Below are 18,585 nucleotides of genomic sequence, written 5' to 3' on the forward strand. Positions count from 1 at the left end.
TTATAGAGCATTGAATGTTAAAGTCATGATGCACGAACTTTTAACAAAGCTGAAGAGTTAATTTTACAGAATCAGATTGCAGTGCAATTTCAGAAATGGCCTCTATTCTTTTGAATTGCTGATTTTGAGAATCATTGTGCCACTTAAACATTTTTCAGGGCTGCTTGAGTCAGCGAGGCTCGTGTAATTTCTCCCCCATGCTTTCGGTTGAATCTCATCAAGCCAGAATTCTCAAGTTATCATAATACACACTGATGAGGCCAGCTGAGTCATCAACAGCACGACTGTGAAGGTTTCAGCCTTGCTTTAAATCAGGCCCCTCTCTCTCAACTCACATGTTCGTTACTCACAGGCGAACTGCCATGTCTATCCTTTCCGCAAGATTAATCAACAGCAAGGGGGGGGTACACCAACAACAAAACTTACCAGACGTCTGGCAAATTCTTTGTTTTCTGAAAGAAACCCATATCCTGGGTGGACCTATGACAGAAAAAGCAGAAGGCATATATAATATAATCTTTTAAGCTCCTAATTAATCTTAAGTCTATCACCATTTATCTTATTCAGTGCTTGAAACAAGGAAAGAAAATTTGAACACATTGTTTGCCTGACTATGTGTATTGGCTATGTGAACATTCATTGATTTCCCACAGAGTGAATCGCTTTAGGAAGAATTACTACGACAAATATTAAGAGGGAAATGCTAATTCAATGTTCAAGATTAATTAGAATTTTTAATAATAATAAATAAAAGTAAATTATGAAATGAACTCAAGTTACTCCCTGGTGTGAAAAGCTGAATTCTGCAGCCACCTGCAGGATCACTAACAGGCACTGCCAGATGCTACAGAGCCTTTGATTTCCAGTACCAATCAAGCTTCAATTTAACTCACGTCACATGGACTAAACAGGAAGAGGATAGTCAATCTTTTACAAGTTCTGCCATTTCCCGAGGAATATACAAGCATCAGCAATGGGCTTTAAGCACATTCAGACTCACAGCTTGGGCACCGGTCTTTTGAATGGTTTCCATGATGGCATCCAGGTTGAGGTAGCTTTTGTTGGTGGGGGCTGGTCCAACACAGGAAGCCTCATCTGCCATTTTAACATGAACCTGCAGGGACAAAGAGACAATTTTGCTAACAGGATATTTTCAAGTGAACATAATTAACTTACATTTTATATTCACATGCAGCTTTGGAAGAGGTGACTGCCACAAGGTTTGAAGCTTATTCTTTATCCACATTGTGGTTTGGTTTGTTTAACAATGAATACACTGCAAAACCAATAACATGATTTCAAAAAACAGCAAGTGACTTTTTAAAATGTACTGTTACACAAGAGACTGATTCTGGGCGATCAGTGCATCAATTGTTAAAATTAATTGCAATTAAATATGAATGAATGAGAGTGGGCATTTAATGCATCTGTAGCCATGAATGTTTGGAAATACTAATGACGATTATATGCAGCCCAGGCAGTTAATAAAATTGTACTGAATAACAAACACTCATGGCCATTTCTAAGCAGGCTCCCCAGGATGTTAGAGATAATTAGCGTGAATTCAATGCAGGGATGCTCCAAATGTCCCTGCACAGCATCAGGTCAGCAACATGCACAAATTAAGGCCAATGTCTAAAGAGTTCAATATCGCTGCACATGAACCGGAAAATCTAGGGAATTATTTATCCAGGCAGACGCTGACTCAAAAGTTTTACCCACATCCATATTCTATTTATAAGATTAAAAGAACAGGGAACTATCTGATGTTTAAGATTCAAATAAAGTTTAGAACATTATTGAATATAATTGTTAGTCCATTGCATTCTAGTGCTCTGAGTCAGAATCATTGCTGCATGTACAATTTGGCTATACTCAAATGAGTGGCATAATTAATCTTAGAAGCAATATTCTGAAAGAATTTTAAATGGTGACAAATGTAGTACAATGTTTCTTGCAGTAGTTTTGGACAATCATTCTATAGATGGTGAGGAAGGAGTCCCAGATTTTTGCTGTTTGCTATTCTAAGCATATCAAAAATAATTATTATTTTACTATATATTTTTGATAACTTCCTCGATTTGCTAGTACTGTCCTTCAAAATTGTCTCAACTGAAAATGTTTAGCATCAAGGCTTAAGCACGTGGCACAGTGGTAGTGTCCCTATCCCTGGACACGGAGGCCCAGATTTAAGTTCCACCCACTTCAGAGGTGTGCAATAAAAGGCTGATTAAAAGAATAGATTAATTTTTTTTTAAAGCAGTGATTTGTGGCCTAGCCAGACTGGTTATAAACAGGTCCAGACAGCAAACTGTGGAGCAGATCATCTCCGTCAACTGCCTGTTCCTCGTCCGCGGTTACTTTTGAGCCCAGGTGTCTTTGGAGGTGTAACGGAGTCTATCAATACTCTTGATGCCTTTAGACAGAGGTGGGCACCGCTGGGGATAGAGTGCCATATCTCCCCCACCAACTCCATTTTTATTTTGTCACCCCACTCTACCCCCCAGCAGCACCTCCTCACACCCACATTCCTCTAAATCCTTCTTATTCATGTATTCATCCAGATGCCTTTTAAATGGGGTATTATTTGTTTTAGATCAGCTCCTAAAAGAAAAAGGGTGCCACAAGTGGACCCTTCCCAAAGCATAAACATCTTTCACATTGACTAGAAACAAACATTCACAAAAGTAACAGCTAGGTCATATTTTAAATAGATAAAACTTGCATTTCTATAATGCCTTTCACAGTCTCAGGACAATCCAAGTGCTTCTTAAAACAGTTTTGAAAGATAGTCACTGCTGAAAAGTCAAAAGAAACATAGTAGCTATTCTGTGCATTGCATGGTTCCCCAACAAGGTGATGGCTACATGATATTTTCTTTTGAATGATAAAGAAGTGAAAAGTGTGCACAGTTCAATATCCAGTCTTGACTTATTATGAAATGTGGAGTTAGCTACAATCAGAGGAGGGAAATGGCATTTAGGAATGGAAGCTATTCCAATTGGGAGGCGATTTCGGAACAGTTTCATTGCGTGATGAGTTACACATAGCACACTGGCAATTTCCTGGTATTATTTCACTGGCCTGCTGCATCTATTAGACAGGTCTCATTTGGGAATTCTGAAAAACATCATTTAGATTCTTAAGCTCAGTTAAATGTGAGAGATAAATGGGGAATGCTCATGTGAGAGACCTAATGTGAAAAGCTCCCTCTCAAGAAAATAAATATCATAGAAAAGGATTCTGGCAAATCTGATTTAAGATCATGCTGTGGTTCTCTTGCACTCACCAAGCAGTGAGGTATTGATTCTACTGGATTTTTTAAACCATTGCTCCTAGACCAACAAAACTTAATTTTAAAATCCCCAACCTTGTGTTTACATTCCCCCTTAATTACCTCTTTCTATCTTGTTAACATCCTCTGGCCGTACAAACATCCAAAAATCCTGCATTCTTTCAATTCTAACTTCTTGATATCCATCAGTCGCTTTAATCACTAAACTATTCGTGCCCATGCCTTCAGCCACCCAGGCCCAAGTTCTGAAATTCCCTTTGTAAACCTCCCTGCTTCTCCATTTCACTTCCCTCCTTTAAGACACTCCTTAAAACCCACCTTATTGATCAAGTTTGGGCTATATGCCTGATCATCTCTTTCAGCAGCTCAATGACAAATATTTCTTTATAATGTTTCTGTAAAATGTCTCAGGAACTTATATCACATTAAAACTGCTGTCAGAGATGTAGGTTGCTGTTACAGAAGAGAATTCCTAACAAAGTTAGGTGCAGTTTACTTCATTTTCTAGTGGGGGTAAAAAGCATTCCCTGGGCGTTTGCCAACTCGAAGTGAAGGTATCCCTGCAGGTTTCATCACATGACATTTTGCCTCCAACTGCCCATTCCCACCATGGATCACCCAAGTTCTGCCTTCCCAAAACCAATCCTCATCTCAATAAATGGTTCTTTACTGTCATTGAAACATCTTTTCACATGTCCATCTCCAAACTTCTAATAGTGACAAAGAAAAATGTACTGTTTTTTTCACACACATAAATGGATCTCAGTTTATAACACTGGCTTGGATCTTACTGTTAGCACTGAGCAAAGGAATCCACTGTTGACTGCATGCAAAAGAGGTCCTGGACAGCAGCACATGTCCAAGGGTGAAGCCAGTGTGGAGGCTGGTTGGCACAGCATATTGCGAGCAAAGCCTTGTTCCCTTTACTTGTGCTCCTTGACGTCTGTGTTCAGCTCAATGACCGCTTGGTGCTTCTTGATTATTTGCAGTTACTTTAATTGCTGGCAGCAATATAACCACATTCAGTTTTCATTGCAATTACTCCACCAACCACCATCATAACCAATAATCCCTTCTCCTCCCATAAAGTACTATATCCAGTATGAGTGGGACTAGGAGCTGGGGTAAGAACAAAGCCCTGGATGTAAGGTAAGGAAAGGACTACAGTGAGGGAGTGGAACTGTGGATGTAGTAGTGTTAGTGCAAAGAAAGTGAAGCCAGAGCAGCAGGAGTGTTTTCACTCTATTGTTGGTTTCAATGAGCGCACTCAGAAAAGATTCTGCAGCTGCCAGGAACCGCTCCAAAAAAACAGTAATGAGGTCATGTGCCTGCCAGACAGTGAGCCCAGGTTCCCTAATGACAGGTCTCAGAGCAAACTTTAGCGTGGGCCATTCCTCTACAACCCATTTCATCATGAAGGATATTGCTGAAAAATGCAATGCAGTTGCAGCCACCAAAAGCAGTGAATATGGGACTGTAAGTTCTGGGCCATAACATAGTGGTCACCTCTGCTGCCGCTGCCACCGCCAACCCCCCCCCCCCCCCAACCCCCAACCCCCCCCCCACCCCACCCCTTCCCAATCTGGCATACATGGGCAATTGCTGAGACAAGGACCAGAGTTGGCCACTGTACAGACCAGGCCTTTTTATGCTTCTGTATTTTTGATTGTGGGCTGAAATTGGGGAGAGTGTGCTTTTAAAGGTATGGACCTTCAAAGAGATGACTGCATTTTTTTAAAGCATGTTAGCTCACGCTAATGCTGTTTATAAAGTTGCTTGGCTAAGCATTGGTGATAAAATTGCAGGAGAAAGTGAGGTCTGCAGATGCTGGAGATCAGAGCTGGAAATGTGTTGCTGGAAAAGCGCAGCAGGTCAGGCAGCATCCAGGGAACAGGAGAATCGACGTTTCGGGCATAAGCCCTTCTTCAGGAAGGGATAAAATTGCAGACAGGCTTGAGTCAAGGGGTGTGTACAAAGGAAGATACAGCTTGCAAAAGGTAACTGACTGATCTGTGGAATGGTGACCACCTGTAAATGGCGAAAGCCTTCTGCCAGCCAACAGCCATGTGATCAGCTCCCATGCTGCTGTAAGCAGGAGTTTTTAATCAATAAGTCAGAGACTTTATCAGTTGTGAATAAGTCGCTCTGAAAGCCTTCTGCAAGTAAGTCAATGTACCTGACAAGCAGCAAAGCTTGACAAGCAATAAGGATCATCTCAGCAAACCCTGTGGACTGGGATCATTGAACTGTTTTCCCAGTTTTCACTCCACCGGTAACACTCATTCTCCTTTTGTTTCTGTGTTTGTCAGCAAGCATGTGTAAAGGGGGAGTTTGTAAGTAGGTTAGAGTTTTAACTAATAGAGTTAAACTAGTTGATGGTTCATCATTGTTTACCTATAACCAGAATCTATTAGAGTCATAGAGATGTACAGCATGGAAACAGACCCTTCCATACACGTACTACCCTCTGCATGAAAAAGTTGCCCCTTAGGTCTCTTTTATATCTTTCCCCTCTCACCCTAAACCTATGCCCTCTAGTTCTGGACTCCCCATCCTGGGGAAAAGACTTTGTCTATTTAACCTATCCATGCCCCTCATGATTTTATAAATCTCTATAAGGTCACCCCTCAACCTCCAACCCTCCAGGGAAAACAGCCCCAGCCTATTCAACCTCTCCCTAAAGCTCAAATCCTCCAACCCTGGCAACATCCTTGTAAATCCTTTCTGAACTCTTTCAAGTTTCACAACATCTTTCCAAGAGGAAGCAGACCATAAATGCACACAATATTCCAACAGTGGCCTAACCAATGTCCTGTACAGCCGCAATATGACCTCCCAACTCCTGTACTTAATACTCTGACCAATAATGGAAAGCATACCAAATACCTTCTTCACTATCCTATCTACCTGTGACTCTACTTCCAAGGAGCTATGAACCTACACTCAAAGGTCTCTTTGTTCAGTAACACTCCCTAGGACCTTACCATTAAGCGTATAAGCCCTGCTAAGATTTGCTTTCCCAAAATGCAGCATTTCACATTTATCTAAATTAAACTCCATCTGCCACTTCTCAGTCCATTGGCCCATTTGATCAAGATCCCATTGTAATCTGAGGTAACCCTCTTCGCTGTCCACTACACCACCAATTTTGGCGTGATCTGCAAACTTACTAACTATACGTCTTATGCTCACATCCAAATAATTTAAATAAATTATGAAAAGTTGTGGACGCAGCACCAATTCTTGTACAAATAATAATTCTTTTTAAATACAAAATTTTGTCTGTACTTTCTGTCAACCTTTAACTTTTTTGATGAATCTGAGAGTGGCTGAGCTCCATTTTCAGCAGGCTACTCTAGTCTCACAGAACACCACTGAAGTTCTATTACCCTGCTGAAACTTTCCACCAAGTCTCAAACAGTGTCATGGGCTTCAGAAAGAAAGATGTAGTGGAGCATGGTATAATTACAACATTTGAAAGGCATCTGGATGGGTATGTGAAAAGGAAGGTTTTCGACGGACATGGGACAAATGCCAGCAAATGAGACTAGATGAATTTAGGATAGCTGGACAGCATGAACAAGTTGGACTGAAGCATCTGTTTCCATGCTATACTTCTCTACAGCACCTTTCAAAACCTCAAGCAGTCCAAAGGTGAATCAAATCTCATGAAGTACATCAAAGCATAGCTAAGATTTAGAGTACGGAAATACCAATTTAGATTAGATTCCCTACCGTGTGGAAACAACAAGTCCACACCGACCCTCCAAAGGGTAACCCACCCAGACCCATCTCCCTCGGACTAATGCACCTAACACTATGGACAATTTAGCATGGCCAATTCATCTGACCTACACATCTCTGGATTGTGGGAGGAAACCGGAGCACCCAGAGGAAACCCACGCAGATACGGGGAGAATGTGTAAACTCCACACAAACAGTCACCCAAGGCTGGAATCGAATCTGGGACCCTGGAGCTGTGAGGCAGAAGTGCTAACCCCTAAAATTTACCTATAGCAACATCAGCAGTCAGGTAATCTGTGTTAGTGATGTCCATTGAACGATAAGTACTGAGCCACTAGTCATATCAGAGAACACCTCTGTTCTTCTTCAAATAGTATAATGAATCTACTAAATCCACCCGAGACAGCAGACTCGGCCTCAAGTAAAGTCTCATTCAAACACTCCCTCAGCCGAAAGGTTGTGCTCAAATCTCCATGTGCGAGCCTTGAACATGCAATCTTCCAACACAGAGGTTGGAATGCTACCCACAGAACCACAGCTGATACCAAAATCGTGAAGTGAAAACCACATAATTATGTAACTTCAAATTACTCTCAATTCAATTTGGCACTAACTTTGAGCAACAACAAAAAATTAGTTAGCAGCTAAGCCACGTGGAGTCAGCATGGTGGAGCAGCACACTGATAGTATCAAGGTGTAACGAAACAGCAGTGGGAGACTGAACCTCTCACCGTGGTACTGGATTCCCAGTACTGGATACATTGAAGTGAAAAAGCCTCAAGCAAAGGTCAGACTGAAATTAATTAACAACTACACCCACCCTGCTTCTGTGTATTCCTAGTAACCAGCTAGGAGATGAAGGTCTGGAAGCAGATCACCCACAGGACAAAAACTTTTAATCACAAGCAAAAGTATTTCTAGGTTGCGTCACTCAGGAATCCTGGAAAAAAGATTTGCATTTATATAGTGCTGTTCACAATCTCAGGACTTTTAAACTTATATACATAAAACAGGCCTTTCACATCTGCCTACTATGTGGAACCATCTGACTGTGATAGTTTCCAGTTCAGTTTGGATTCTGCTCAAGTTAGCTTTTGTTTTTTTCTTATTGCCATTTGTGAGATCCTGCTGTGTGCAAATTGGCAGTCACATTTCCAATATTACAAATGTAGCTACACTTCAGAAACACGACATTGGCTGTAATGAAATGAAATGTAACAATTCAAAATACAGACTCCAAGCAACATGTGCTCCACCCTTCATTCTAATTTGGCACAACTCAATAAAGTGCTCAGTACAGTAAACACTTTATGAATTTGCAATGGGGCACACAGACAGAATGCCAACTGCTTCAGCAATATTTCTGATAAACTCTTTATTGCAAAGAATTTATTTTTGCCTCGCTTCTTTTAAAAAAATTAAGTTGCATATGGGTCATGTGAGATCTTCATTGTTGAAATGGCAATTATTTGTTAATTTCTCCATTGATCAATGGTGGAGTAACTTATTTAAATTACTGCAATTAAATTTTCAGCACATGCTTTGCATTGTACAACAATTTCTCCACTCATTGCAGTCTTTGATGAAGCAATCCTGCTTTAATCTGAAATCTCTGCTGTAATTTTGGTTTGTCCTACTACATAGAGACACTTTGAATAGGCATTGTCTGTCATGAACTAGATTCCAGCTGCCAAAATCTGGGCTGTTCGCATGGAACCAGATTCTCACTAGTGAAAAGTCAGCATTTTGATGTGTGACATGCCCATCGCCATCTCACTAGCTGACAAAATGGTGTCATTATTGACTCAGTTTAAAAGAAAGGCAAGTCCAAACTTTGAGTTAAAATTTTTCACTGTGCAAAATAACTCAATAACCAAAAGCTCTTTCCCAGTTTCAAAGAAACCTCCAGTGATTCAGTGTTGGGTACCTTGCTGTTTGTAATGATCCAAGCACAAAAGTAGGAGGTATAATCAATAGGTTCACAGATAACACGAAAATCAGTGATTTGGTAAATAGTGAGGAGGAAAGCCTTAGACTACAGGATGATATAGATGAGCTGGTCAAATGGGAAGAACAGTGGCAAAAGGAATTGAATCCTGAAAATTGTGAGAGGATGCATTTTGGAAGGAAGAACAAAACATGGGAACACACAATGAATAGCAGGACCCCAAGAAGTACAGAGGATTAAAGGGACCCTGGTATGCATTTCCATACATCCTTGAAGACAGGTAGATAAGGTGGTTAAGAAGGCATACTTGCTATCATTAGTTAAAAATCACACAACACCAGGTTATAGTCCAACAGGTTTAATTGGAAGCACACTAGCTTTCGGAGCGACGCTCCGCTCCGAAAGCTAGTGTGCTTCCAATTAAACCTGTTGGACTATAACCTGGTGTTGTGTGATTTTTAACTTTGTACACCCCAGTCCAACACCGGTATCTCCAAATCATTGCTTTCATTATTACAGGCTCTGTATACAAAAGCTGGAAGATTATAATGGAGTTGTCTTTAACGTTAGTTATGATGTCACAGTGGGAGTACAGTGGAGTCTGGTCGCCACACTACAGTAAAGATGTATTGCACTGGAGAGGGTGTAGAGGTATTTCACCGGAATAGTGGCCTGGGCTGGAGCACTTCAGCTGTGAGGAGATAGTAGATAGCCTGGGGTTGTTTTCTTTAGACCACAGAAGATTTAGAGAGATCTTGATTAGCATGCACAAAATTGTAAGGGGCACAGGTGCAGTCAACAGAATTTTATTTTCCCGTAGTAAAGGGATCCCAGAGAACACATATTTAAAGTAAAGAACAGGGGATTTGACTGAAAGACACCATGTTCTCCCATTTGTTTTCAACCTGGCAAATCATACCAATATACTAAATATGAGCAAATGTCGATGATTCAGCCCTTCAAGCCAGCTCCACCATTCAATAAAATCATGTCTTAAGCACTTACATTCTGAAGTCCACATTTCCATTTACTATCAATAATCTATGATTCTCCTGCACACCAAGAATCTATCTACTTCCACCTTAAAAATATTCAATGGGATGGGGGGGGGGGGGGGCAGGTGGACCTCCCAGATCTGAAGAGATACAAAATAGGTGCCCTGCTATCATATGTGGGTGAATGGGTATGTAAGAACTTGAGGTAAATATGGCTTGATGTTGAGGCCTCGCAGCCGGGATGTCCCCTCACCAACTTACTGTTTATGGACAAGATGAGATCTGTGAGAGCCCAATTATCATGAATACGATGAAAGCATGGTGGATAATGTGGCAGGGTGAGGGAAATTTGCTTAAGACTTCGCCGTTCACCCCATTAGTGGGAGCCCCAGGATTTAGACCGATGGACTCCGGCTGTAGAGCATGGTAGGGAATCTCCTGTTTGGTAGATTTATTCGAGGGAGAGGTTTTTGGTGTTTTTCAACCAAACAATTAAGTCAGAAATGCAGGATTCTTAATAGGGACCTTCTCCGATACTTCCAGGTTAAGGATTACATACAGAAGACGACCACACTCTTGGCTCAACCTTACAAGTTGGATATAGAAAGAAGCTTGCTCCAATGTGGGGGCATTCCCTCAGTTAATACCACATATCATCTGCAGAGAGGGAAAACCTTGGGGGACTATGGAGAGACTCTATGGGATCTGGAATCAGGAGTCAGGGGAAGAAATCTCATCAGAAACATGGGAGGAGATATGGGGGAATGTAAAGAAAATTTCAATATGCAATAAAGCACAAGCTATGCAAATGAAGATCCCTCACAGGGCCCAAATGGCGCCAGAGAGGTTAGCAAGGTTTAAGAAAGGATCTTCTCCGAAATGTCCCACATGTAAAATCAGCATAGACACCATTACACATTGCTTTTGGTCCTGCTACAAGATTCGCGCATACTAGGGTGCCATAGTGAATGACCTGGAGAAGATCCTGGGAATTGAAGTTAAGGAGGATCCGGTATCCCTTCATTTGGGACTACTGAATCTGCCCTCTCTGTGTGAGCACAGGAAGAGATTATTTAACATTCTTACACACTGTGCGAGGAAGAACATTCTAATGTACTGGATATTAGATAAACCTCCAGGTCTTGCAGGGTGGCGCAGACTTGTGATGGAGCATGTCCCCGAGATTATCTGACAAATATGGTGCACCATGGAACAGAGCAATTTTATAAGAGATAGCGGCCCTTTCTAAATCACATACACTTCGACCTTTCGGTGGTACTGATTAGGGCCTTTATATAGCCACAAGGCCCGTATATGGTGGTCCGGGAACCCCAGGAGGAGGAGGCCTAGTAAATACAGGTATAATAACTGCTGCTCCTGTGCTTCAGTGAAGGTGCGGCGAGTGGAGTAATGTAATGTAGTGTATGTAATGTAATTTAATTTTATCTGAGTGTAATTTAATTTAATACTATTTCATTTAAGTTGAGTTATTTCAATTTTGGTTAAGTTAAATAAATGAGACGATTGCAACTTGAAGAGTAGCAGGCAGTTTATTGTTAACATTACTGTAGTATAATAATGTGATTTTATTTCTATTTTTCAGTATTTTTGTGCTTTGATAAGTTTTTTTTGTAAAAGAGTAAAATTTTTCCATAAGTATATATAAGAAATATTCAATGGCCAACCACTTCTGTGGCAGAGTTCCAAAGTTGCACAAATTCCCCTCATCTTTGTTCTAAAATGGCAAGCACCTTATCAAAAATATTCAGGACCTAATAAACTTCAAACGAATCCCCTCGTGCTGCAGTGGAAGCTAGCAAGTCAACCTGTCCAATATTTCCTCAGAAAACAGTCTACTGATCAGAGCTATCAATCTAGTACACTTCCTCTGTACTGCTCCAACTTTGTTACATCTTTAAATAAGAAGGCCAAAGCTGCACACAGTATTTGAGAGGTGGATTTGGGTAACAAAAGTATAATATCCTTACTTTTATGCTCAATTCCTCATGTAATGAATAATCAGTGATTCAAGTAAGGAGCAGGACAAACAGGGTAAAGTTGAACGAATAACATTTCGCACTTACCAGGTAATAAGACTAACTCAAATTCTGATCATCAACATGGTGCCACATGACAAGTGGACACTTGTACAAGGTAATGGTTATAGACGAGTTAATGTTGAAGTGAAATTAACACCAACAAACTCGATAATATCACACAGCCTTTAAATGGAGAATAGGTTTGTCTTGCACAAGGTGCCAATAGAGAGAGATTTACCACTCCTGGCTTCTGACAATTATAATTTTTCCTCGTTAATCTTAATTGTACTGATTGCTATTATGCAATAAACATACCTTGTTATGCAAGATAAGTGCCTCGCCTGTTATAATTCTATAGTGGTCTTTCTTCTACCACTGATAATAAAGGTTCTTAGGACTCTCCAGACAAAGGATTAGTGGCACCCACCCTAACTACAAGCTATCAGAGTTGGTAACCATAAGATACAACATGGTCAATACTTAATTTGTATCTGCTATTCCAACCTATATGAAGTACAAAATATCCTCATTGTCTGGCCTTCCCAGATCTGGTCATCCACAACTTTCTCCTGCTGTGGCTCATCCAATAAGCAAACACGACAGTCATGTCATGTAGTGAGGGAGAACACATACCTTTCCTAACTGCCTGACTACAAGACATACTGAAAGTTCTCACATAATAGACACCCGTTAAACATTGGGGTCTCTTAAAAACAGAACTTTCCTAGTATTCACTGTGTAGTAAAAGATTTCATTCAACATCTATTAAAGTGATAATTAACTTTTTAAAATTCTAGCAAATGAAAACAATGGAAAAAATTACAAAATAAAAGAGGTTACGATGATCATTGAACTAGCATCAATGTATTGTTTCAGAAAGTAAGATGATTTTGTTCTTATCAGGAATGGTAAACTAACCCTCAGATGAACGTGGGCAAGAGGACAATGATTACCCAGTATCATAACTGGCTTTCTCATGGTTACTGGCCAAAACTGACAAGACTAAGCTACTGCCCCGGAAATATAACAATAACGGTTCTGCAAGAGGGTTGAGTCATTTGCCATCCACAGTTAGTGCACTAAGCCTGAGAATGATCTGGTCGAGTACCAAAAGAATCTGAAAGGGCAGAAGGTGGCAAGGGAAGCTCATAGGGGCTGGGCCAATTCCATGCAATGGGGCCATGAGAATTAGGGAAGCCAAGTCTACACTGAGGAACCACGCCAGGGCATTGGAGGGTTCTTTTTGAGCAGTTCACATCAAGCAGACCTTGTAGGCAGCAGTTCTCAACGCTGGTCTTCAGACAGCATTCTTCATCAAACAGTCTTCAGCAGGCAGATGGAAGACAGACCAGAAGGAGAGGAGAATGACCGAGGGAAGACTTCCCTAACACCTCAGCTAAAGAGCAGGATGCTGCCCCCATCACATTAACGAGGCCAACACATTCCATACTAACAGTCTAGTTGCCCTCTGTTATCAGTGTAACATCGTCAATTGTCATAGTTGTATATTTTCTTTCTCTGATTAACAAATTCATCATATCTAAGCTGCTGCTTCTGAACAAACTCAGTAAACTATCAGAAAATTGCCATCAAATTGATTACTGCCTATATTAGGTAACCTTAATCATGAACCCCTAAAATCGACAACACCTAACCCTAGGGTGACTGTCTATGTGGAGTTTGCGCATTCTCCCCATGTCTGCCTGGGTTTCCTCTGGGTGCTCCGGTTTCCTCCCACAGTCCAAAGATGTGCAGGTCAGGTGAATAGGCCATACTAAATTGCCCATTGCGATAGGTGCATTAATCAGAGGGAAATGGGTCTGGGTTGGTTACCCTTCGGAGGGCCGGTGTGAACTTGTTGGGCTGAAGGACCTGTTTCCACATTGTAGGTAACCTAATCTAATCTAATCTAACACTTTAAAAAGCAAAGATCTAGGAAAGAGCAATTCTATAGGCACAAAATACTACAGCAAAAGGTCCTTGTTGTAATGTCACATCGAGAAGATAACCAGAGAGGCAGTGACTGTGTTAAAAGATGTTAACAGTTGAAACGGTGGATAAACATCAGATCATCATTATAGAACTTTAGTTATTTCTTTCACGTATTCAGGATGGAAGACAGGAAAAGATATAAAATAGTACCTTTATGAAAGAATTCACAAGTTATGAGCAATCATAATCCAAAATAGAGTGAATAACTTGCTTATAAATGCCTGACATTGACAAGCTTAAAAAGCTCAAAACAAATGAATCTCCTGGGATAGAATTTATTTATTCCAGAGTAACAAGGGACAAGGGATATAATGAGTATCACAATGACAGTCATCACCAAAGAGCTGAATACTGGAGAAACTCCAATTGATTAGTAACTCTGTGCCTATCCTCCAAAAAGCATGGTAAACAGGCAATTACAGCATAAGCTGGAAGAACAGTATTTCATTTTCCACTTGGGGACCCTGCAGCCTTCAGGACTCAATATTGAGTTCAATCATTTTAGCGCCTGAACACCTTCAGGTTCAAGACAGGGTCTGCTTTTAGCACAGCTAAGCCATTTCACCCACGTATGGTCACCATTATCAGCTTTTAATTACCCCTGGCATTTTATCATCCATTCCTTTGTCTACCTAACTGTCGTTCTGTCTCTCTGGGCTCCATTCCCACAACCTGTCATTAGCATATGTACAACCTTTTCCTCGTTTCTCCAGCAATTTTGGTTTTTATTTCAGATTTCCAGCATCCACAGCTCTTTGTTTTACTGTAACCACGGTTCTAATTGTGTTAGATTAATAAAAATTGATTGAATAAAAATCGGAATTTGTCATGAGTGAAATTGGATTATTGGCATAATACCTTCAAACAATAACCTGCATGGATTCAGAAGGGAAAATCCTACATGATCAACCTTCTTCAGTTTGATGCCAAAATTATTTGACAAAATTCTACACAAAACAATTAATTACTCTTAAACTGGTGGAAATTCAATCTAAAATTTGGGATATGATTTTGGCCAACAGATAAAAACACACCAAACTCACGTTTCAGAAATTATATGGACTTCACGCATGAAATGAAAATAGTTAATGTTCTAAAATTCACCAAGAGAAGGAATCTGATGACAATTTAGGCAATAACAAATTACATATCAACGGATTTATAAAGGAAATTAAGTTTCCAACTAAATATTAAAAAGAGACACAACAGCAAATGCAAAATATAATTCTTCCAACTTTTTTTATTCAGAAAGAGCCTAAGCTGTTTTGTATTATAGTTGGTGTAGATATTTCGAACTACCTTGTTCAGAGATATTTTTACATACCTCTTGAGCAGACGGGACTTCAACCAGGGCCTCTTGGTAGATCTTTTACAAAAAATATCTTACACACTACTGAGCAGGCAGAACTTGAAGGCAGGACTTTTGGCCGAAAGGTAGGGACAATACCACTGTACCACAAAAGTTATGTTGGGACAGTGTCCCTTTAAGAGGTGAGTCATGTGAGCACTGGTGAGTCTTCAGCTAGGTTGCAGACTTGTCCATGTTTGTTTTTGAGTTTTTACAGGGGCACAGTTTCAGAATAAAAATCTCCCTGAGGATGTAGCAAACAATAAGTTCATATGTTCTTCGTTTGACTGGAGCCTAGTAACTACCTAGCATAGAATAATTGGAGAAAGTGAGAAGATAAAAAAGGAATTTATTTTTCCCCCTTTATAAGAGAGCCCTCTTGGCACACTCATACGATATAAAACCCAGGCATTTGCAGCAACATGCAAATTCAGTTACATTGTCCAGGCTGCCATGCCCTTAAGTGAAGGGTAATGTAGCAGTGGGCTGAAGATTCTCTAGTTCTCCCAATGAGAAAATGACAGTGGTACAGTTGCTATCCAGGGGTGGAAAGAAAAAGTGCTTGTCTTTGGTTGCCACGTTTGGATGCTCAGATCAAAGAAAAAGCCAGCTTCCATCAGGTTGGTGCTCACTGGCATTTGTTATGTTTGAAAGGAAGTAACTAACCACATTCGGCCTGTTGTTACCTGAAGAAACACGCAATTCTCAAGAAGAATCAATTAGCCCAGATGTTCAGAAGGAAGACAGATTCCAAGAGGCTCCCTTATCATCAGGATGAAATACTTGTCCACAGCCACATCACCACTACCACAACATCAATGGGCATGTGCCATGGTCCCGGCCAGCAGGTCACATATTCTACCTGGTCTAGGCCGAGGATGAAATCATGTGACGAAGGTATGCTTACCAGCTGCTCGCAGCACCCCTATCATCACCACAGGGCCTCAAAGAGCCCCCCGCTCAATCCTGAAGGCAGATCTCCACGGTGCCCTCCACCGCATCTCCTCCACTTCCCGCTCCTCCGCCCTTGAGCCCCGCCCCTCCAACCGCCACCAGGACAGAACCCCACTGGTCCTCACCTACCACCCCACCAATCTCCATGTACAGCGCATCATCCGCCGTCACTTCCGCCACCTCCAAACAGACCCCAGCACCAAGGATATATTTCCCTCCCCTCCCCTATCAGCTTTCCGTAGAGACCACTCCCTCCGCGACTCCCTTGTCAGATCCACACCCCCCACCGACCCAACCTCCACTCCCGGCACCTTCCCTTGCAACCGCAGGAGGTGCAACACTTGCGCCCACACCTCCCCCCTCACTTCTCTCCAAGGCCCCAAAGGAAACTTCCATATCCGCCACAGATTCACCTGCACCTCCACCCACATCATCTACTGCATCCGCTGCAGCCGGTGTGGCCTCCTCTATATTGGGGAGACAGGCCGCCTACTTGCGGAGCGATTCAGAGAGCACCTCTGGGCCACCCGGACGAACCAACCCAACCACCCTGTAGCACAGCATTTCAACTCCCCCTCCCACTCCACCGAGGATATGCAGGTCATTGGACTCATCCACCGCCAAACCACAACAACGCAACGGTCGGAGGAGGAGCGTCTTATCTTCCGACTGGGAACCCTCCAACCGCAGGGGATGAACTTGGACTTCACCAGTTTCTTCATCCCCCCTCCCCCCACCTTGTCTCAGCCGAATCCCTCCAGCCCGGCACCGCCTTCCTGACCTGCAGTCTTCTTCTTGACCTCTCCGCCTCCACCCTACTCCGACCTATCACCCTCACCTTGACCTCTTTCCACCTATCACATTTCCAACGCCCCTCCTCCAAGTCCCTCCTCCCTACCTTTTATCTTCTCCTGCTGAACACTCTCTGCTGATTCCTGAAGAAGGGCCTGTGCCCGAAACGTCGAATCTCCTGTTCCCTGGATGCTGCCTGACCTGCTGTGCTGTTCCAGCAATAAAGTTTCAACTTAGATCTCCAAAGTAACCCACTGTAGCCAGTGAGGATGCCTCCCCTGTGGGAATGTCCATACATTCGCTAGGGACAAGCCTAATTTCCTCAAGGTTCCCAGAGTCCCTAAGGTGAATCTTGCTTCAGAAGAAAGAAGACAACTGGTGTGAGACAGGCACCTGCTGAATAGATTCTCTTACTAAATGTTGACTCCTGTTTGTTGTATGTAATGTACATTGTAAGTTGCATGTATCATGCACAGGTAAATAGTTCTGTTACTTGGACATATATATTGTGTTTGGAACTATGTAAATACTGGGGTTGTTTGTTTAAGGAAAAGTTTGAAAGTAAAAGAGGAGGGGTCTTACATATTATAGTTGGTGTATTTCTGTTGGGACACTGTCCCTTTAAGGGGTGACCACTGGTGAATCACAACAGTGAGTCATCAGCCACTTTGCGAGCTTATTCAAACTTGTTTTTGATCTTTAACCGTACACAGCTTCACAATAAAATGTATCTGTTGGGATGCAGCAAGCAACAAGTTCATACATTCTTAGTTCTGACTGGCACCAAGTAACAATGCCCTTAAGGAGAAAACTTGTCATTGTGGGTCTACCTACAGCACAAAGACTGGTAATGACCATGGAAACCTGGAGGAGACTAAGTAAACTGGATGGAAGTATGGCCAGTTGAGCAAGGGACTGAAATATTGTTGCCATTCATGGCATACAATTCACAAAAGTCACTGCTAATATGAGAGAGAGAGAGAGAGAGTGTGTGAGTGTGTGTGAGAGAGAGACAGACAGACAGACAGACAGACAGAGGGGTAATGGAGGGGAGGGGAAAGGAATGGAAAAAATTTCTTACTTTCTAAGCACTAATGCACTTCAGTCAATAACAGTGAAGAACAAAGCTGCTCTTGATTATAATCTACAGAAAGAATATTCTCTAGAACCAACATATCTCTAGTTTGAAATCAACATGTTTTATTACTGACAAACAATTCAACTATCAGTTTCCTAAATCAATACAAATGAAAATCTAGCAGCCACCATAAAGTATTTGTCCATTAACATACTATAATACGAGTCTACAGATCTCAGTCTGTAGGATCAAGAAAATAAATTGTATGGGACACCCTCCAGCTCAATAAAACCTAGTTGATATAATCTGTACATGATGCACCCTCCAAAAACTATTACTACATTGATGTGGTGACCTGGATCCCACTACTTAGGTCAAAAAGCAATGTTGCTGTGTGGTC

The 18,585-nt window shown here is 41.6% G+C and overlaps 1 protein-coding gene across 1 annotated transcript in view; it reads right to left on the reverse strand.

Annotated features, from left to right (window-relative positions):
* Positions 1-18,585, reverse strand: part of pcca (propionyl-CoA carboxylase subunit alpha) — a 378,154-nt gene that overhangs the window by 275,080 nt on the left and 84,489 nt on the right. Inside the window, exons 5-6 of the mRNA XM_043691289.2 lie at positions 1,001-1,114; positions 427-480 (exon numbers count right to left, since the gene is read on the reverse strand). Of these exons, the coding sequence (XP_043547224.1) occupies positions 427-480; positions 1,001-1,114 (168 nt within the window). The remainder of the gene's footprint in view (positions 1-426; positions 481-1,000; positions 1,115-18,585) is intronic.

This window comes from Chiloscyllium plagiosum, unplaced genomic scaffold, assembly GCF_037043375.1.
Source record: "Chiloscyllium plagiosum isolate Xiang-an unplaced genomic scaffold, Cpla_swu_hap1 HiC_scaffold_6, whole genome shotgun sequence".
NCBI lineage: Eukaryota > Metazoa > Chordata > Chondrichthyes > Orectolobiformes > Hemiscylliidae > Chiloscyllium > Chiloscyllium plagiosum.